This window comes from Pristiophorus japonicus, chromosome 1 (genome assembly GCF_044704955.1).
Source record: "Pristiophorus japonicus isolate sPriJap1 chromosome 1, sPriJap1.hap1, whole genome shotgun sequence".
In the NCBI taxonomy this organism is placed as follows: domain Eukaryota; kingdom Metazoa; phylum Chordata; class Chondrichthyes; family Pristiophoridae; genus Pristiophorus; species Pristiophorus japonicus.
Genome location: NC_091977.1, coordinates 413784039 through 413805959, shown reverse-complemented (window position 1 = coordinate 413805959; position 21921 = coordinate 413784039). Strand labels below are relative to the sequence as shown.

Here is a 21921-nt window from a genome sequence, read left to right as displayed (position 1 = left end):
GTACAAGAGTGCTTAAATTCAATTGAAACGTTTATGCAAAAATGTGAAAAATATAGAACAATTGTAAAACTTTGTACAACTGTAAGAACTTGAAATAAACTTTAAAAAATCAAACTTCACTATTTTAAATTAACAATGAACAATTGACCACAACAAAGCACCCTTTACTGTACACGACCTTGACCGCGTGCTCCACCACCCTTGGGATTCACCCTCTCTTTCTTATTCCCACCCTTCCCTTTCCCACTGCCCCCGAGCCCAGACCTCCCTGTGGTGGTACCAAGCTGGCGTGCAGCAGTGCACCCAGAGTGCGGTTGCTGTCGTTGGGGGCGAGACATTGCAGGCGCAATGAATGGGGCCTCAGAAGAAGCTCTTGATCTGGAAGGCACAGCTTCAGGGCTGGAAGTTCCCCATCCTCAGGTGCTGTCGACCTGACTACCATGGCACGGGGGGGAATCCGCGCCATATCCCCATCCCGTTGATTGCAGCATAGCATCGACTGAGTCGGCGGTTCGCTCTATCGCAGTGATCAGACGCGACATATCCTCTGACTGTCGTTCTGATAGCGCCGCAATGTTTCCGGTTATCGTAGCCATGACCTTGAGTAGCTCTCGACCTTTGTCGACACTGGCCTGTGATAGATGCACCATGTCCTGGTACGCGCCTATCGGTCTTGCAGCAATAGACCTTTGCTGCACCAACCTCCGTCGCTGCAGCAAAGGTGCTGCAACGCTGGGGATGCATTGCTGCACACTGCTTGGTCCCGCAGAATTCGAGGAGGCATGGGGGAATCCCCTGAATATAGAGTCGGTGGTGGAGGATGTTCCAGCTGGCCCAGATGTAATTGTTATCTCCTCCTCTGTCTCCACCCGCACCTCCACCTACGCTGGCTCCAGGATGAGCTGCTCTTCCTCTTCATCATCTCTGGCAGGGGTGAAGTCAGGAGAGGGCTGGGTGACGCCAGAGGTGGAGGCAGTGGATCTGTCATCTGGTGTCTCTGCGGAGGTCTGGTCTGAATCCTCAGAGTCTGAAAGTACAAAACAACATTTAAAAGTGCTTGGCACCAGGGGAGGGGTCAGGGTTATATGAGTACGTGAGTACAGTGACGTAGCACAGTCTTACTTAAATGTCCACTGCTGCATTACATATTGCAGACAATACATATATATATATGCATTGCGTTACATGCCCCCAACATTGCAGTACATCACAAGTCCAAAATTACAGTGCAATAAACTTACATTACATGAGGCCAACATTTCAGTTACAGTTACATTACATGACATTACACGACCGCAACACCGACTGGGGATTGTATTGAACTGACCGTCCTATGTGGGTGGGTCAGCTCCAATGCCGGTGGTGGCACGGTTGCTATCCCCAACCAGCGACAGGGCATGGATTTCAATCTCCATCAAGGGTTCTTGAGTTGGGAGTCCTCTCCCCGTACGCGCTGATCCACTGCTATTGCAGATGTCTTCTTCTGCAGGAAGTAAAGTAAATTAAAGTAAAAATCTTCAACCAATTTAACATTGCGCATACACAGGTTCATACACACACACTCATCAAAACACTGGGTTGATCCTCTTGTCATTGCCAGAAAGCACAAATACATCGCCGTAACCTTGGGATAAATATCATCCATGTGACACCGAACCTACATTTACACCGCACATGGGGGGCGCATAAATAAAATCATTACTTACTCTTGCTACCCTCACCAGGTAGTTCCACCTCTTACGACACCTTTCTCCAGTGCGTACCATTGTACTTGGGAAGGAGACAGTCTCCCCGATCTCATCTCATAATTTGTTGCACTCCTTTGGGGTAGTGGGGGGGTAGGGAGGAGGGTGGGGGGCTTTCCACATCCACCCTTCGTTAAGTCGGAGTATCTCTCCGTGATGTTCGCCAGCAGGGCAGATAGTTCCATTTCGTCGAAGGCAGACGCCTTCAACCTCCCGTCCTCCTCAATATTCCTGCACTTAGACTTCTTTTTCAGCATTTCCATTATATTTATTATACAGGTGCAGTGTAGAAAATCCAGAGTTCCGGAATTCAGAAAGACGATCAAAAGTCCGAAAAAGCCTGGAATCCGTAACGGCCTTGGTCTCAAGGGTTCCGGATTCTCGAAGCTGCACTTAGATTTATTATGATTTTTTTATTTATAAAAATGTATTATTAATATTGTATTATTATTGTGTTAATATTATTTGACTCTGGAATCTCTGATGAAAATAACTGACCCTCGAATACTTTGCTGCTCCTTCTCACTCTCCCCCTCGACTCCAACTCTCTGCGCATGTGGTGACCCCTGACCCCCGAAATCGTGGGGTAAAAGTATCTGTGAAATAACGGCAAAAAAAAAATTCACGCATGCGGAGTGCCGCATCATCCATCGACAAGAAAGTCGATCTTGATTGACTATAATGTTGCACACCGCTCACATATTGCCGAAATATTTCTCACCAAACTAATGGTCTTCAGTCTCGGCCGTATTCCGGCTGTTTTAAACGACGCACCGCCAGAATACAACTGAGAAATGGGCGTACCTTACATCCTGATGAATTTCGGGCCCAAAATGTGAGAGTTATAAGCATTGTCTAAAAGGGATGCAGTATGGAAGTTGGAATGTTGAGAGAGGCAGTTATAGCAGTTGCAAAGGGCAAATTGAGAAAAGGTTGGGACTCTCGACTGAATATTCAGTGTTTCCTTCACCCTTTACTCTATGTAGTTACACCCCTCCAGAGAAAAGTGTTAAGAATTGTGCAGGAGGCAACAGGCTTGGGCGAGGACATGGACTGTGAGCTTGAAATTTTGAATCAGTACAGAATGGGATTCAATAAGAAACATCAAATTAAAAACTGGTTTAAGGGAAAAAAAAGATAAATAGCTGTGATGGAATACAGGAGAAAAGGGAAGCTTGACTCTTTTTTACTGATCTGCAGAAGTTTGTTTTCAGTGTGAATGTTAATATCTTTTTACAAAGCATGTGTGAATGTTACTATGGCTCCTCCCTCTTTTGCAAGCTGGAATGTGTTGAGCTTAAAGTATTGGTCTGAATTAAATGAGTTATTGAGGTTAACTTAACTATTCAGTTATGAAAAACAGACTTTTATTGTGGCCAGTGTGAAATTCTGATTGTTGTAAATTTGTGTGAACGCCTTTAATTCCGGACATGAGGCAAGTCACATCAATAATTGTTTTTGTTTTTTTAATTTCTGACCAATTTCAGTGTTTTGCGGGGACTGTTTCTTTATTATTCATTCCTGGGATGTGGGCACCGATGGCAAGGTCAGCATTTCTTGCCCATCCCTAATTTCCCTTGAGAAGGTGGTGGTGAGCCGCCACTTTGATTTGCTGCAGGCCTTGTGATGAAGGTATTCTCACAGTGGTGTTAGGGAGAGGGTTCCAAGATTTTTACACAGCCACGATGAAGGAACAGTGATATATTTCCAAGTCAGGATAGTGTGCAACTTTGAGGGGAATTTGCGGGTGATGGTGTTCCCATGCGGCTGCTGCCTTTGTCCTTCAAGGTGGTAGAGGTCGCGGGTTTGTGAGGTGCTGCCAAAGAAGTCTTGGCGAGTTTTTTTTTTTGAAATTCGTAGCCAATCGTTCCAATTCTTTGTCAAATCACAAACGCCAGAGGTCACCTTGCACACATCAAGGATCATTCTGCGCCAATGCTCTTAGCCAAAAGGCCTAGAGCCACTGCACCATTCCTGGAAGTACTGCAATACCAGGTTCGTGCCATGGAGGTGGATGGGTCAGGCCCCCCACACACCTCCGTGGAGGTGGATGGGTCAAGCCACCCCACCCACCTCCTATTTCCAAAAAAGCAAGCATATACCTTCCTGATCCAGGGAGAACCACCTTGGGGTTATGGTGGTTACTCCCCTGTCAGGTCAGCTACGCATGATCTTAGCCAAAAGGCTGAGAAGCCAGTCTTGGCGAGTTGCTGCAGTGTACCTTGTAGATGGTACACACTGTAGCCATGGTGGTGCAGGGAGTGAATGTTTAAGGTGGTGGATGGGGTGCCAATCAAGCGGGCTGCTTTGTCCTGGATGGTGTCAAGCTTCCTGAGTACTGTTGGTGCTGCACTCATCCAGGCAAGTTGAGAGTATTCCATCACACTCCTGACTTGTGCCTTGTAGTTGGTGGAAAGGCTTTGGGGAGTCAGGAGGAGAGACACTCGCCGCAGAGTACCCAGCCTCTTTCCTGCTCTTGTAGCCACAGCATTTATATGGCTAGTCCAGCTAAATTCCTGGTCAATGGTGATCCCCAGGACGTTGATGGTGGGGGATTCGGTGATGGTAATGCCGTTGATTGTCTAGGGACAGTGGTTAGACTCTTGCTTGGTGGAGATAGTCATTGCCTGGCACTTGAGCGGCGTGAATGTTACTTGCCACTTATCAGCCCAAACCTGAATGTCATCCAGGTCTTGCTACATTCAGGCATGGACTGTTTCATTATCTGAGGAGTTGCGAATAGAACTGAACACTGTGCAATCAGTTTATTCACCTTAATGATACTGGAATGCGTGACTAGGGAGGAAAAGGGGATTGCTACTGCTTTGTGTATGATAATGAAGTCTGATGTTTTTACTTGCAGAATTGAATTGACCAGAATCTTTGCAAGTTTTAAAGGCACGAAGACTTGCAAAGAACTTTTTTTATTGGGCAATAGTTTTTAAAATGTATTTGAAAGCTGTGACACAAGCTGACATTGATTGATAATGTCTGGGTTTGTCTTTCAAAATGAAAAAGTCAATTCTTTTCACAAGCAGCTATTTGTTTTTTTGTTACTTTCTGGTGTCAGACTAACTCGGTTTTAATTCACTAAGCAAAAACCTTTGCATTACTGACTAAATATTTTGGACATTTTATAATTTTAAGTTTTTTTAATTTGAGACAGAAGAATTCAGAATTTGACAGATGACAAATTAATCCATTAGACTCACAGGAAAGCCACAATGGATTTTTCTTTTCTTTTATGCAGAGGCCATATGAGTGTTGATGGTGCAAGATTACCGAACGTGGTTCTTTGATATAAAATGACTTCAGAGCTTAAACTTTGCTGGAAAAGTGCAGTAGGAACTCCAGTCTTGTTCAGAATTTAAGTTCAGCAGACATCGATGGATTTTGAATATCACCGCATGGTGACAAAATTGGACGCAAGATTTTAACCAAGACACATTGCTCGTGGGTGAGGGAGGGGGGAGATAACAACACATTGCTTGGGTGGGTGGGGGGGGGGGGGAGGAAAGAGATAAAAGACTTGTATCTAAATGCAATTACAACGATTCTTTTTTGTAAATCATGAAGCATGGGTATAATTTGTTAAGGAAATTAAAACTGATTAGATAAATTGACGCGTTACTGTTCAAGCACTTGGGAAGAGAAATTTCTGAAATTTAAGGGGATCATCAAATGTTATTTTTGAAAAGGTCCAGTCTACGTAGTTCTGTCCAAAATGTGTGTTAAGGAAGATGATTTTAATAACATAAGAAATAGAAACAGGAGTAGGCCATATGGCCCCTCCAGCCTGCTCCGCCATTCAATAAGATCATGGCTGATCTGATCATGGACTCAGCTCCACTTCCCTGCCCGCTCCCCATAACCCCTAATCGTTTAAGAATTTGTCTATTTCTGTCTTAAATTTATTCAATGTCCCGGCTTCCACAGCTCTCTGAGGCAGCAAATTCCACAGATTTACAACCTTCAGAAGAAATTTCTCCTCATCTGTTTTAAATGGACGGCCTCTTATTCTAAGATCGTGCCCTCTACTTCCAGTCTTCCCCATCAGTGGAAACATCCTCTCTGCATCCAGCTTATCTAGCCCCCTCATAATCTTATACGTTTCGATAAGATCACCTCTCATTCTTCTGAATTCCAATGAGTAGAGGCCCAACCTACTCAACCTTTCCTCACAAGTCAGGCCCTCATCCCCGGAATCAACCAAGTGAACCTTCTCTGAACTGCCTCCAAAGCAAGTATATCCTTTCGTAAATATGGAAACCAAAACTGCACGCAGTATTCTATGTGTGGCCTCACCAATACCTTATATAGCTGTAGTAAGACTTCCCTGCTTTTATACTCCGTCCCCTTTGCAATAAAGGCAAATATACGATTGGCCTTCCTGATCACTTGCTGTACCTGCATACTATCCTTTTGTGTTTCATGCACAAGTACCCCTAGGTCCCGCTGTACTGCAGCACTTTGCAATCTTTCTCCATTTAAATAATAACTTGCTCTTTGATTTTTTTCTGCCAAAGTACATGACCTCACACTATCCAACATTATACTCCATCTGCCAAATTTTTGCCCACTCACTTAGCCTGTCTATGTCCTTTTGCAGATTTTTTGTGTCCTCCTCACACATCGCTTTTCCTCCCATCTTTATATCGTCAACAAACTTGGCTACGTTACACTCAGTATCTTCTTCCAAGTCGTTAATATAGATTGTAAATAGTTGGGGTGCCAGTACTGATCCCTGCGGCATCCCACTAGTTACTAGTTGCCAACCAGAGAATGAACCATTTATCCTGACGCTCTGTTAGTTAGTCAATCCTCTATCCATGCTAATATATTACTCCCAACCCCGTGAATTTTTATCTCGTGCAGTAACCCACAATCCCTGCCGCTACTTCTCTTAAGACCCTAGGATGCAAGCCATCAGGTCCAGGGGATTTATCTGCCTTTAGTCCCATTATCTCATTGAGTACCACATTTTTATATTAAATTCCTCCCTCCCATAGCCCCTAGACTATCCACTATCGGAACATTGTTAGTGTCCTCTACCGTAAAAACTGATACAAAATATTTGTTCAGAGTTTCTGCCATCTCCATGTTCCCCATTACTGAGAGGAGACTGTTGTTAAAAGTAACTAACATCTCATCTTGAAGACTGAATTGCTCCCTGGAATATTTTGAGGAATAAAAAGTCTAATAAGAGTACAAGTAGAATGAACAAAAATGTGTTTATAACTTGGATTGATTTGGGAACTGTGTTAAATGGTAATGACCATATCGTATTGGATGGTAAAGTTTCTCCAGGGCTCATGAATGAGATGAAATGGTAATATAAATGGGAATTTTTCTAAAATAATTTTCCCAGGTGATCACAGGTGAATTTCAGGAACTCAAACAGGGATTCGGAAAAGATGTGCGAATGCATCCCCGAGCAACATGATACCTGAAAAGATTTCAATTTGGTGTAAAGGTACATTCTATTGAAAGTCAAGAAAATGTAGGAGAGAATCATTAATGGAAAGGTTTCTCCTTGAGATGTTTGTGTCTTTGCTTATACTGAACAATGAGAAAATGTATTTGATAGCCTGGCCACTACCCTAAACATTGGGACCATGCAGAGAGAGGAGAAAAGACCTCCGATCTTTTGATAAGATAACTTAAAAGCCCAAGAATGGCTTGTATCTGCTATCAATTGTGGTATTATATTGGGATATCGGTGTTTGTGCAAATGTGATATATTGTGCATGAGGCAACTAGCATGCAGAAATTAAGTGGTGAAGATGCACTGACGAATGGGTCTCAGACATGCTCAGTTATTTGACAACAGCACAACATGAAATGGTTAACGTGGCTCAGGAGAGTGGGACAACTTTTAATCAAGGCACATATACTGCATTGCGAAACCTTTTAAATGAAACAATATAGTGTTAAACACACTGGTACCTAGCAGAGGAACTAAAATTAAAGTAGAGGGACATAGGATTTGGATTTCAAAATTTGAATTCCTTTCAGTTAACAATGAAATTGGAATAACTGAAACCTAGTGGGAAATGGTACACAGCAAGAATATCCACAAGATGCATAATGGTACAAGGAGAGCTGGAGAATCTATTAAGGCCACAAGTACTTGATCATATGGTAAACTGTAATATCTGTACGATGTTTTATGATATTTTTTTATGTGCATCATGATGTGTACTATTACCCAAGTTAAACTTGGACAAGAGTTCTGTAGTTTAAAACCCCAACATTAAATGACTGACCGTGTTTGATATGATGGAATGCTTATGTTTCTTTTGGAAATCATGAATGGTGGGTGAAAGTTTAAAACTGAATTCAGCACCTATGGACTAGATTTATACTGCATCAACAGTCTACCTCATTATATGAGCATGCATTAGAACAGATAAAAAGTGGTGGATATGTCAGACATCCTGGAGAGATGCATGTTGAACATCTGGGGAGGTTTTTTTTTTAAATTTATTTACGGGATGTGGGTGACTCTGGCAAGGCCAGCATTTATTGCCTATTCCTAATTGCCCTTGAGAATGTGGTGAAGCCGGCACCTTGAACCGCTGCAGTCCATGTGGTGAAGGTACTCCCACAGTGCTGACTTTATTGTAGCGGTTTGGTACAACTGTCTTGCTAAGCCATTTCAGAGGGCAGCTAAGGGTTAACCACATTGCTGTGGGTCTGAAGTCACATATAGGCCAGACTGGGTAAGGGCAGCAGATTTCCTGCCTTGAAGAATATTAGTGAACCTGTTAGGCTTTTCCTGACAATCTGGTAGTTTCATGGTCATCATTACTGATACTAGCTTGAAGGGTTAACAGTCAAACTTCTTTGCATCTTACTGCAACAGGCGTTCCAAGATTTAAACAGGTTGACTTTGAAGTGTCATGAGGAGAAAGCATGGCTTGTTTTCTGATATATAAAGTGCTTGTGTAAAGGAATAAATGTTAGTAATGACATCACCCATGAGTGCTTGAGTTTTAGGGTATTAAAAAAAGGGTAGCGAGTCCATTTGCTAAAGACAACAGGAAGCAAAGGAAGTCTTGTTTAAGGGAAGTGGTTCTGAGGTAAACAATTGCAAACTGTAGTCTGTTTTCAAAGAATTTGGGAAATAGATACGTCATTTTGACATTTTCCTTTGATGTAATCAAAACATGGTTTTAAAAAGGAGCATGGTTTTCAAGAGTTTGTGTGCTCAAAAGGTACAGAAACCAGTAACGTCGTTCTCTGTATACAGTTAAAGGCTGATCACTTTTAACTGTGCTTCAATAAAGTCTGTTCTGTATACTGTACTATGAAGTCTTGTGCTTACTCGAAATGTGTTGTTGTGAACTAGAGGAGAAAGGCAGCTGTTTAACACAGTATTGCTAAAATGTTAACAGAATGTATTGAAACAAAACACCCGTAGATTTGATTATTGGGATTCAGAAGGGTAGAGACATATTTTTCAAATAATATAAGGAATCTTCCAAAGATACTTAAACATTGTGAAACACTTGGCATGTTTACAATCGTGTTTTCCTTAGATATTGAAAAAATCTTTGAAAAATGATACAAAGCACCTATGGGGAAATTTTGGTTAGTTTATCAAAAATGGATAAATGGAACAAAACATTATAGACTTCAAATTCCTGTTAGTGAACATTATCATATGAATGTTTAATGCATGTATACTAAATTCTTCTCACCAGTATTTAACGGTGGCTTTAACCTGTTTATTGTGAGTTATTACCCCATGTTACAAAAGCATGCATAGTAAAATTGGAAGTATTTTATTTTTAAATATTATAAAAATTCACATTTTAAATTTAAAATTTATGTACATCAACTAGTAAGTTATTGTGGATATAATTTAATAGCCTTAAACCGACAGAAAAATTATTTGTGGAATCATAGAAATTTACGGCACAGAAGGAGCCCATCATGTCTGTGCTGGCCAAAACAGTGCTATCCAGTCTAATCCCATTTTCCAGCTCTTGGTCTGTAACCTTGTTGATTACATTTAAAACTGCATATCCAAGTACCTTTTAAATGTGGTGAGGGTTTCTGCCCTTTCAGGCAATGAGTTCCAGAATCCCACCAGCCTCTGGGTGAAAAAAATTCTTCTTAATTCCATTCTAATTCTTCTACCAATTACTTTAAATCTATGCCCACTGGTTATTGACCTCTCTGCTAAGGGAAATAAGTCCTTCCTATCCACTCTATTTAGGCCCCTTATAATTTTATATGCCTCCATTAAATCTCCCCTCAGCCCCCTCTTTTCACTATTTTCTAATCTCAAGGTAGGTAAATACAAATGGCTCTTTCCTGCTTATGATATTTGTCAAGTATTTACATGGACGGGAATCATATACAGTAGAGAAATAACACTAACACTGTCTCCCTAAGATCATGCAAATCCGCTGGGAGGATAGACACACCAACGAGAGCATCGAAGCACTGACCACACTCAACCAGCTCCGTTGAGCGGGCCCCATCGTCCGCATGCCCAACACAAGACTCCCAAAGCAAGTACTCTACTCAGAACTCCTACACAGCAAGCGATCCCCAGGTGGGCAGAGGAAACGTTTCAAGGACACCTCAAAGTCTCCTTGATAAAGTGCAACATCCCCATCAACACCTGGGAGTCCCTAGCCAAAGATTGCCCTAAGCGGAGGAAGAGCATCCGGGAGGGCGTTGAGCACTACAAGTCTCGTCGCCGAGAGCACGCAGAAAACAAGCGCAGGCAGCGGAAGGAGCGTGCGGCAAACCAGACTCCCCACCCACCCTTTCCTTCGGCGACTGTCTGTCCCACCTGTGACAGAGACTTTAATTCCCGTATTGGACCGTACAGGCATCCGAGAACTCACTTAGAGTGGAAGCAAGTCTTCCTCGATTTCGAGGGACTGCCTATGATGATGACATGATCAACAGTTCTAAACACTAAGAAATTACTGATGTATTTATTTTACTGCCTGAGCAAATAGAATGTTTAAAAGATAGCTAAAAAATGTTAAAATTTAGCTGAATAGATTGTAGCTGCTGTAAAATTCAACGACTGGAATGTATTGCTTTTTTTATCAGCTGTAAATGCTACAAAATGTTACACTTGCACAATTAGGATTGTTACATGGGGGTGGGTCAGTGTTGAAGGGTGTGTCGGGGTGAGGGCACGCATGCACACATACACAATTACTTGCAAATTAGAACAGATTTATTACTGATACCATAAGTATCCTTTCAAATACTATTTTTTGGATTCACTCAAAAATGTTTTGAAAAGCACTGAAACAGTAAGAAACATACGTAAAATAAGATACAAGTGTTGAAATCATTCAATAAAGATTTTGGGGTAGAGTTTCCGCTTTGGGCGCAATTGTCGAGTCGGGCTCATTGGCTAGTTTTGAGCAGTTTCTTTTGCTCAAGTTTCCGCTCAAGCTCAGTTGCATTTCGCCAAACGTAAAATCTGCCATGAACCAGCACAATCGGGCATTTTAAAACTTAAAGAAAATACTTTTGAAAAATATTCTGATATTTAAGAGTGCTAACTTGGTGCAGTTTGATTAATACAGCTGAAAATGTGCATCACAAAATAAGCATTTTAATCAGTGTCTAGTCCACCACATGTAACACAATTTTAAATAACTGAAAATGATATTATAAAAAAGAAATATTTACTAGTTATATTGGTGTACAGTGGTCAGTTTTAGTAAATAAAATAAATTATATTCAAAAGCTTTTAAAATGTGCCCATTAGTGTCCTTGCGCCTAACAAAAACTCAATTTTTAGGGCCTGCAAATGGGTACAATTAGCAGAAACTCGCAATGGCGATTAATTGAATCGAGGAGCGTGACTGGCTTCCAGAGACATTTTTCAATAAAATTAGCGTGAAAGATTATGGAAATCTTTGCATTGGTTTTGCCAATTTTGGGCGAATTATGCTGAAAATTCCAGCACCATCTAGCGGAAACTCCTGCCCTCTGAATATATTCACGAATGAATTCAATTATAATTGTTGTTTTTTTGCAGAACCTCTACACATTTTATACGTCTAAAACACAATAAAAACAGCAATTAGAAAAATAATAGTACCTTAGAATCATTCAAAATCTGACAGCAACTTTTAATCAAATGTCCCATTGTCTCTTATATCAAAGTGTGCCTAAATCCTTAAGTGGAACCAATGCACCAGTTTCAGCCTGAATATTTGGTCATCATCACTTTGATGAACTTTGCCAAAAATGTATTTCTTTCCTCAATCCAATTTGCTGCAGACTCCTTCAATGTCTGCTGTGAAATGATAATTTAGGTGCATTAGTTGCAGGCAATTGTTTAATTTCGAATGAGCCCAAATCTGAAATTTAGAATTGCTGTAAATTATCAAGGATGCTGAATTAACAAAACATTAGAGGCAAATATCCCCAATGTAGCTGTAAAATAGAAATAGTTCCTATTCTGTATAGGGTTTTCCATACCTCAGTAGTTTATATTTAGACACAAACGCCTTGGTACAGTCCTCGTGTGAACACTTGTAGGGTCTTTCTCCGGTGTGTGAATATGAATGCACTTTCAATTTCTCAACACTAGTGAAGATCTTTCCACACAACTGACAAGGGAAGGATTTTCTGGATTTGGTTTCACTACGTTTACGTTTTCCTGCTAGAACCTTCTGAGTATCCTTTACTTCTAAAAGATCACCAGGGATGACAGTGGCCATCGCAGTCTATAGTAGGCCTAATCTCTGGACACTTGGGTTTTGCCCAGTTGTACTGATATAAAATGACTTCTGTATCTTCGTTCTGATGTTTCATGCATTCAATACATTTGGCATTTAGAACCTATAAATAAAAGTTGTTGAGAAAGTTTCATAAGTCATTTCAGGCAAGATAATGGTGTGACTGAACTTAAGAGCATTCCTTACTGCATCAATACTATCTCTATATTACATACTCAGCCCTAATTCTCAGAGCCAAGTCACCACATCTGGAACCATTATATAATTATAGACTCATAGTTTATTGTAGAATTAACTAAAAGTAATAGAACAGAATTCACTTACAATTCTTTAGGGATAGTCTTTGGAAGGATACCTAATCCTCTTTCTCTTGTGCACTTTTGTCTCCAGATATGAAGGTCTGAATAAATATATCTTAATCCTGCTCCAATATCAATAGCATTTGTACATAATCAGCATCATTCAAACCATGGATGTTTACAGCACAGAAGGAGACCATTGTGCCTATGCTGCCTCTGAAAGAGCAATCAAAACTAATCCACTTTATATTTTTCTCTGCTTCAAGATATCTATCGAAGGTGCCATTAAAAGATGCAATGGTCCCTGCCTCACTTTGTGGCAAAGCATCCATTCTTTAATAACCCTCTGTATACTTTTCCTAATCACTCTCTGATGACCCTCGTCACTTAACTCCCCAACCTGAAGATCATAGTGCATAAATCCTTCATAGATTTAAAAATCTCTTAAATCTGTTAGCCTTCTCTGTAAATAATCCCAGTATCTCAAGTCTCTCCTCATAACCATCATCCCTGATATCATCCCAGTGAATCAACACTTTAATGTCCTTTTTATAATGGGGCATTCAAAACTGCGCACAATACTTTTAACAGTTGCCTAATCAAAGTTTTGCATAAATTCATTACTTCCTTATTCATAAACCCAAAATTCTATTGCCCTTTTTATAGCTTTATCTACTTACATTTTCAGGCAATTATATATTTGAACTCCTGTTCAGCTGTTCACTCTCTATTCAGCCATGCCATTCAGTGTCATCCATTAATTGTATATTTCTATTCCTTGTTTTTTTACTCCTAGCATGTCTTACCTCATACTTATCCTTATTAAATTGCAGCTTCCACCTGTCTTCCCATTCTGCTAACCTGTGTATTCCTGAAGGTTTTTACAGTCCTCTTCATTATTTGCCAAGCCTCCTACTTTTTGTGTCATCAGAAAATTGAGATTCTGTTTTTTACACCCAAGTCCAAATCATCTACATGTAAATGCCATCCCTATTAATGTTTATATTTGTTCACTCCATGTTACAAGATTCCCATAAAAGTTTATTAAAGATTATTTATGAAAGGTTAACCATGTACAAGGAAAATTATTTTATTTGAAACTGTCACTTTTGGTGTGGGTGGTAAACTGGAGGTTGTGGATGAACCGCCCACTATATGCCTTGCTCAATTTTCTTCCTCTCTGATTTGGAACTGAAAAATTGGGTGGGGTGTATAATAGGTAACCAATATGCAGCTGTCAGTTTACTGAAGGTGAAAACCAGCTGCCCTGTTTTCAAATAAATTCCAAGAATTATTGAGTTATTCGATATAATGTTACCCATAAACACGAGTAACACAAAAATTCCCCATTAAGGATATTGATAGAGGCTGTCTAAATTAGCCAGTGTCTTACAACAATTAACTATATGGACATGCAATGAGGTCAAAAATGTAGCAAAAGATAATGCGAGTTTGCTTTTTCTGTAATTAAGTTATGGGGCAGGGGAGAGAAGTTTACCTACTCAAATGTTTTTCTTCCTAGTTCTATTCATTGTGAAAATACCACTTTCCACAGTCGGACTCCGGTTCAGGCTCATTAAGTTTGTGCAGTCACTCTCTGCCCCAGTTTCTGCAAATCACAAATCTAGAACCTAGGGGCAAAAATCAAAAGTAGATATCACAAGTGCACAAACCAAGAATTCTTGAAATGTACTTATACTAAAGAAAATAAATAAAATTGGGATAATTTTATAATAGGACTGGGGAGAAACAGTTTTCACAGGTTAGTTCCTTTAGCTCTTACAAGTCAGGATAAAAAATGAACCTAGTGGCAATGAGTACTTCTGTAGAATTTTGAAAACATAAAAAAATAACACTACTAATTAGAAAGCAAAAACTCGAATGTAAAATAGGAGTTTATCACATTTCTCAAACACCCCAAAGTGATTTACATAGAATGTATTTATTATATTGTGCAATTACTGTTGTTGGCAAATTTGGGCTTTATATTGGCTTTTGTGGTATGTTTAACAAGATTTTCTGAAATAATCTACTGTTTGAAAATGTGTAATTTAAAAATGATGCAGTATTTTTAAAGTTGCTGGTGTGGTAATTCTTCATTCAAAAGCAGTTATAGCAACAACTTGCATTTATATAGTGCCTTTAACATAGTAAAAACATCCAAAGAGGCTTCATAGGTGCAGTATCAGACAGAATTTGACATTAGCAGCATAACAAGTCTTTATCTAGAATCATAGAATGATACAGCAAGGAGGTGGCTATTCTGCCCGTTGAGTCGGTGCCGGCTCTTTGGTAGAGCTATGCAACTAATCCCACTCCTCTACTCTTTCCCTAAAGCCCCGTAATTTTTTTTTACATTAAAGTATTTATCCAATTCTCTTTTGAATATTACAATGGAATTGTTTCCATTTTCAGGCAGTGCATTCCAGATCACAACAACTCGGTGTGTAAAAAAAAAAGTTTCCTCATGTTCTTTTGACAATCGCCTTAAATCTGTGCCCTCTGCTTACCGACCCTTCTACTACTGGAAACAGTTTCTTCTTATTTACTCTATCAAAACCATTCCCTCATCCCTGGTAACATTCTAGTAAATCTCTTTTGTACCCTCTCAAAGGCCATGACATCTTTCCTAAAGTGCAGTGTCCATAGTTCAATACAATACTCCAGCTGAGGCCTAACCAGATTTTATAAAGGTTTGGCACAAGTTCCTGCCTTTTGTAGTCTATTCCTCCATTAATAAAGCCAAGGTTCCCATCTGATTTTTTTTTAAAAACAGCCTTCTCAACTAGTCCTGCCACCTTCAAGAATTTGTGTACATACACCCCCAGGTCCCTCTCTTCCTTTAAAATTGTACCATTTAGTTCATATTGCAATCCCCTCCTCATTCTTCCGACCAAAATGTATCACTTCACATTTGTAAGAGCTTATAGGAGCAGAAGTAGGCCCGATGGTCCCTCTAGCCTGCACCGCCACTCAATATCATGGTGGATTTTCTACATCAACTCCACTATGCCGCCCTATCCTCAACTCCCTTACTGTCCCAAACTTTGAAACTTTATACCCAAGTCGAGATCATTATTATATCTCCAGAGGAGCAGTGTTTCGAATACTGACCCCTAAGGAACACTACTGTCTCCCTCCCTCCAGATGGAAAAACAACCGTTCACTACTACTCTCTGCTTTCTGTCCCTTAGCCAATTTCAATGCTGCCACTGTCCTTTTAATCTCATGGGCTTTAATTTTGCTTATAAATCTATTATGTGGTACTTTGTCAAATACCTTTTTGAAAGTCCATATACACAACATCCACAGCACTATCCTCATCAACCCTCTCAGTTACTTCATTAAAGAACTCGATTAAATTAGTCAAACACTTTTTGCCTTTAACAAATCAATTGACTTTCATTGATTACCCCATAGTTTTCCAAATGGCAATTAATTTTGTCCTGGATTATTGTCTCCAAAAAGTTTACCACTGACATTAGACTGACTGGCCTGTAGTTGCCGGGTTTAACTCTCTCCCTTTTTTTTAAAATACAGGGGTGAACCTTTGCAATCCTCCAGTCCTCTGGCACCACAGCCACATCAAAGGAGGATTGGAAGTTTGCGGCCCGAGCCTCTGCAGTTTCCACCCTTACTTCCCTCAGTAACCTAGGATGCATCCCATCCAAATCGGGTAACTCTTCTACTTTGAGGACTGCCAACTTTTTAAGTACCTCTTCTTTATCTATTTTTAATCCTATCCAATATCACTACTGCCTCCTCCTTTACTGCTACATTGGCAGCATCTTCTCTACTGAAGACAGATGCAAAGAACTAATTTAGTACCTCAGCCATGCCCTCTGCCTCCACAAGAATATCTCTTTTCCTAATCGGCCCCACCCTCCCCTTTGACTACCCTTTTACTATTTATATGTTTATAAAAGGCTTCTGTGTTCTCTTAAGTTGGCCATTAATCTACCTTCCTACACTCACTTTTCCCCTCTTACTCCCTTTTTTTGATCTCCTCTGTATTTTCTATATTCAGCTTGGTTCTCTAATGTATTATGAATCTGAAAATCGTCATAAGCCTCCTTTTTCTCTCATTTTAACTTCAGTCATCAAGGGAGTTTTAGCTTTGGATGCCTTTCCTTTTCCCCTCATGGGAATGTGTCTACTCTGTACCTAAACCATCTCCTCATTGAAGGCCTCCTATTGTTCACAGTTTTGTTTACCAATTTTTGATTCCAATCCACCTGGGCCAGATCCCTTTTCAATTCACTGATGTTAGCACTCCTCCAGTTAAGTATTTTTACACTTTATTTTACCCTTATTCCTTTGCATAACTATTCTAAACTTGGTGATATTATGATAACTGTTCCCCAAATGCTCTCCAGTGAAACATGCTCCACTTGCCACTTAGTACCTCTTACAGCTTGAAGTTATTTTGAAATTATGACCCTTCTCCCATGCACATTTGGATGTACATACTATGAAATTACCTGTAGCACACAGTGCCTGTCTGTGTTGACAAAAATGTCCAAAACATAAAAGGGCAGTTACCTTTTCTGTACTTCACTGTTCTGTTGTAAAACCAATGGATGATACTTCTGGCTTCATGGATAACGGTCTCAACCAGTCCCGCTAATTCTTCCAGGTGGTGACCAGAATGTACTATGTCCCATTTTTGATGATCTAAAAAGGTATAATGTGAACTTAAGAGTCTTCAGATAAGACTTATACCTAAAATGTTGAATTAATTGAAATTAGTGAACAAGCACTGCAATGAACATTTTAAAGTGAGTTTAACCATTATAAAAACTACTGAATCTCCCATGACATTGTTCAAATTCACAAGAAATGTGCAGTTTTATGAAGAGAGAAAGCACGATAAAGGGCCGGATAGTGCAGCCAGCGGCGAATGAACCGTTACACTTGCCAATGGACGTTTGCACTGGAAGTTCCTGTCAGCCAGCTATTGAGAAAGCGCGGTGCCTTCGACAGAGCATCTGGAACCTGTGTGAACAGGACAAGCAACTGTGTATCTCCTTAACCAATCAGATTGCAGAATCGTTAATGAGCAAAATAGAGTCTGAAGCAGGAAGTGTTAGTTAGAGTAGTGAATTTAATATCAAATAAGGTACAGAAAGCAAAATAGAGGGGGAAAGAAAGATTGGATTATGAGAGAGATAAGAGACAGATTTATTTTAAATGTTTTTAAATCTCCAACAATAATTAAAATCTGAAGGAGTGAGACTCGGCACTTGAAGTTAATTTTTAGTGCCAGAGAGAGTGTTTGGCAGTAATTAAGACTTATCACACCATTAAAAGGGTACAGTGGAATGGCAAGCCCCAATTTTTTCTGGCAAGTTTAGTGCGTACATATCAGATAAGTACAGCAACTTCACGTCATTCCATGTACAGGCAACTCTCGATTATCTGGATCCCTCGGGGATTGGGCTATGCCGGGTAACAATTTCTCTGTTAGAGCGATTAACATTATAAAGTTAAAACATGATGCCTTCCTGGGCTGAAAGGACTCCGAACGCACTGGCCCAATGCCTTCCCGGGTCGAAATTTTGAATCCCGATACAATGGTTTCCCGTTGGATCCGTGTGCGGACAATCGAGAGTTGCCTATATTTGAATGCTAAGTCTCTTGGCGAGACACTATTATTGTTCAGCTTTTGGAGGAGCAGGGCATTTCGGACAGCAACTTCCTGATTTACGCATTTAACTGCGCATGTGCAGTCTGGAAGTTGTTGTCCAATTTACACGTTAGTAATGGTGAGTGCTGTTTGCTAAATCTGGCCTGTATTATAACACACAGTGAACACTGAAAAGAAGCTTTGTATAACCTTTAAGGCCACAAGATTTAAATGCTGTTAACATCCTTGAGGTCAATTAGAAGCTAACTGCTCTTAGGAATATATTCTGAGGAGAGTTAAAAAGCATTTTCTTTTGCTAGGGAAGTTTCTCGGTTATGTGGAAATGATTGGCTTGCTTTCTCTTTACATACTTTTTTTTTACATTTAATGGCAGAGTATTATGAATGTGTTTAGATGCTAAATACTGTTACAGGAAAAAACCATATCATTGAACAAATTACTCTGGCTAATAACCCGACATGCAAATTTAAGTCAAAAAGAAAATCTCAATTATAATTTGAAGGTGCTACAATTCCCTGAATTACATCACAAAATATTAATGAGGGAGGCAAATTGGCCCACTAGTTCATCCTTTCTTAGAAACCCACGATCCCCCATGTACATCATTTAATTGCCTCTTGAATTATTGCAGGTTTTGTCTCCAATATCCCAAAGGAATTTCAGCTACTGGCCATGAAGTGCTTCCTAACATAGGTCTTGAACTACCAGTTTATACCCACGTGCTCAGAATAGAAAAGGTAAACTTGGAACAGTTAGTTGAACCACAACTCAAAGAAAAGGGAATGAACTCGATGGAAATCTACCTTGCCCTGAAAAATATACAAAACTTTAACGTTTTGAAAAGTACATTGAAGTCTTATATTAGTTATCCTTAAACATATTTTCTTCATGAGCTAAATCATAGATTACATAGCATAGCTCCAGAATACTCTCAGCCAATTGATATTGTAATGTTCACTTAACAAGCACTCAGTCCAAGAATAAAATGAATACAGCCTTTGTATTACAACATTAATATATTTCTAACCACACGGGTGCATTTTTGGGTCTTTTCTAACCTTCTTACCCTTAATTATTTGGCCTCTAGTATCTTAGGTCACATCTGCGGGTGATTCCCAACGCCTCATATCTTCTTCTAGAGTTTTTATTCTTGCCTTGAGTTGTAACTTTTTGTAATGTGCCCAAGAAACACATAGCAAATCCTGTCTGGTAATTGCTTTGAGCTACTGGGCATATCGTAAGATCAAACCTTGTTTTCAGTTAATTAAAAAAAAATATAACGTATATAAGTAACAGTAATATAATATAGTTAGTTGTATATTTACTTTAGACATCCTTCTGCCTAAATCGAGTGAACTAAACAATTAACAACTGCAACGTTAAGAACTAATCTAATGCTTTAAAAATTAACTTTTTGATAATACAGCATTTTTCTTGAATTTCTTGGCACCATTTCTTCAAAATTCAGTGATTTTTCTCTTTCAGAAATTTCACACAAATTGGTTCACTTCAAAATGATGCTTCTGAAATTTTCAAACAGACTCTTTGATTTGAATAAAACCATTCTTTTATATCCCAGGAAAGAGTTAGCAGGATGCCCTGGATTTTGAATATCTTGCCACTCAAATTTAAAAGGCAACAGTCACATTAAAGCTAAACCAATTTATTTCTCTTCCCAACAGAACTCGCAACCATTATATCACTATAGCCTTGGCTCAGGAATCTGAATTGTAGGTGGTTAAACTGCGATGCAGCTTAACATCCGTAAGACAAAGGTCTTCCACCAGCCAGTCATCACCGCATCGCACTGCCCTCCAATCATAAAGATCCACGGCACGGCCCTGGACAACGTGGACCATTTCCCATATCTCGGGAGCCTCTTATCAACAAAGGCAGACATTGATGTGGAGATTCAGCATCGCCTCCAGTGCGCCAGTGCAGCCTTCAGCCATCTGAGGAAAAGAGTGTTTGAAGACCAGGCCCTCAAATCTACCACCAAGCTCATGGTCTATAGGGCTGTAGTAATACCCAGCCTCCTGTATGGATCTGAGGCATGGACGATGTATAGAAGGCACCTCAAGTCGCTGGAGATATATCACCAATGATGTCTCCGCAATATCCTGCAAATACCCTGGGAGGACAGGCGCACCAACGTCAGTGTCCTCGACCAGGCTAACATCCCCAGTATTGAAGCACTGACCACACTCAATCAGCTTCGCTGGGCAGGCCACATGGTTCGCATGCCAGATACGAGACTCCCTAAGCAAATGCTTTATGCGGAGCTCCTTCATGGTAAACGAGCCAAAGGACGACAGCGGAAATGTTATAAGGACACCCTCAAAGCCTCCCTGGTAAAGTGCAACATCACCACTGACACCTGGGAGTACTTGGCTGAAGACCGCCCGAGGTGGAGAAAGTACATCCTGGAGGGCGTTGAGCTCTTCGAGTCTCAACGCAAACAGCAAGAAGAGGCCAAATGCAGGCAGCGGAAGGAGCGCGTGGAAAACCAGCCCCACCGATCCCTTCTCTCGACGAATCTGTCCCACCTGTAACAGGGTCTGTGGCTCTCGTATCAGACTGTTCAGCCATAAAAGAACTCACTTTGGGAGTGGAAGCAAGTCTTCCTCGATTCCGAGGGACTGCCTATGATGATTGAGACTAGATTTAAAAGGAAGAGTCACCAAACCAAACTAGACAAATATCTTTATTTTGTCACACATATCAATCAGTATATAGGTACTGCATTTTTAACGTCATACTATACAATGCCATTTAAAAATGTGGTTAAGGTCTCTAACTTGAAGCAGATTTTCTTTTACCCAAGTAATGCTTTGATAACTAAAAAAAAAATCACAGTGCTGCAATGTTAAAGAGTGTATTGTTCTTCAAAATGAACTTATTCCTGATATTTAGGTTATAAAAAGACTTTATATAGCGCCTTTCACGACCACCGGGCATCTCAAAGCACTTTACAGCCAATGAAGTACTTTTTGGAATGTAGTCACTGTTGCAATGTAGAAACAATCCTATGGGATTGCATCAGATGTACGTCCTCACTGCATATTTCCCCTCTCTTTGTGAAAAGTCACATTGTGCAATTCAAATTGTAAAAATGTACAAGTTCATGCATTTCTACAAGTTATTCTGCAGCTGCCAAAGCCACAAAGAAAACAATAACAAGGAATTGGTCAATGGCACACATCTTAAAAACAGGTTTAATCTACATTAAAAGTGAATTTAAAAAAACTTGTTCCAGGGATGAATCATAGAATGGTTACAGCATGGAAGGCGGCTATTTAATAGAATCATAGAATGGTTACAGCACAGAAGGAGACCATTCGGCCCATCAAGCCCATGCCGACACTCTGAAGGAGCACTTCTGCTAGTCCTACTCCCCTGCCCTTTTCCCGTAGACCTGCAAATGTTTTTCTTTCAATGAAGTATTTTTTACTTGAGATTGCTCCCTGTCCTTTTCCATAGCTAATCTAAACGTTATGATA

At 40.1% G+C, this 21921-nt stretch overlaps 1 protein-coding gene and 1 pseudogene across 8 annotated transcripts in view; both read right to left on the bottom strand.

The window, feature by feature from the left end:
* The window catches only part of plag1 (pleiomorphic adenoma gene 1), a 68314-nt gene that overhangs the window by 8394 nt on the left and 37999 nt on the right, over nt 1-21921 (bottom strand). The window contains exons 2-5 of one of the 8 annotated variants that reach the window (XM_070892117.1): nt 17317-17448; nt 14277-14405; nt 12800-12896; nt 12216-12578 (exon numbers count right to left, since the gene is read on the bottom strand). In XM_070892117.1, coding sequence (XP_070748218.1) covers nt 12216-12457 — 242 coding nt within the window. In that variant the 5' untranslated portion in view covers nt 12458-12578; nt 12800-12896; nt 14277-14405; nt 17317-17448. Of the gene's footprint in view, nt 1-2243; nt 2632-12215; nt 12579-12799; nt 14406-17316; nt 17449-21921 lie in introns of those variants that run through there. The other 7 variants (XM_070892090.1, XM_070892107.1, XM_070892098.1 and 4 more) reach the window with 7 other exon arrangements.
* Nucleotides 3704-3942, bottom strand: LOC139279346 (U2 spliceosomal RNA; annotated as a pseudogene).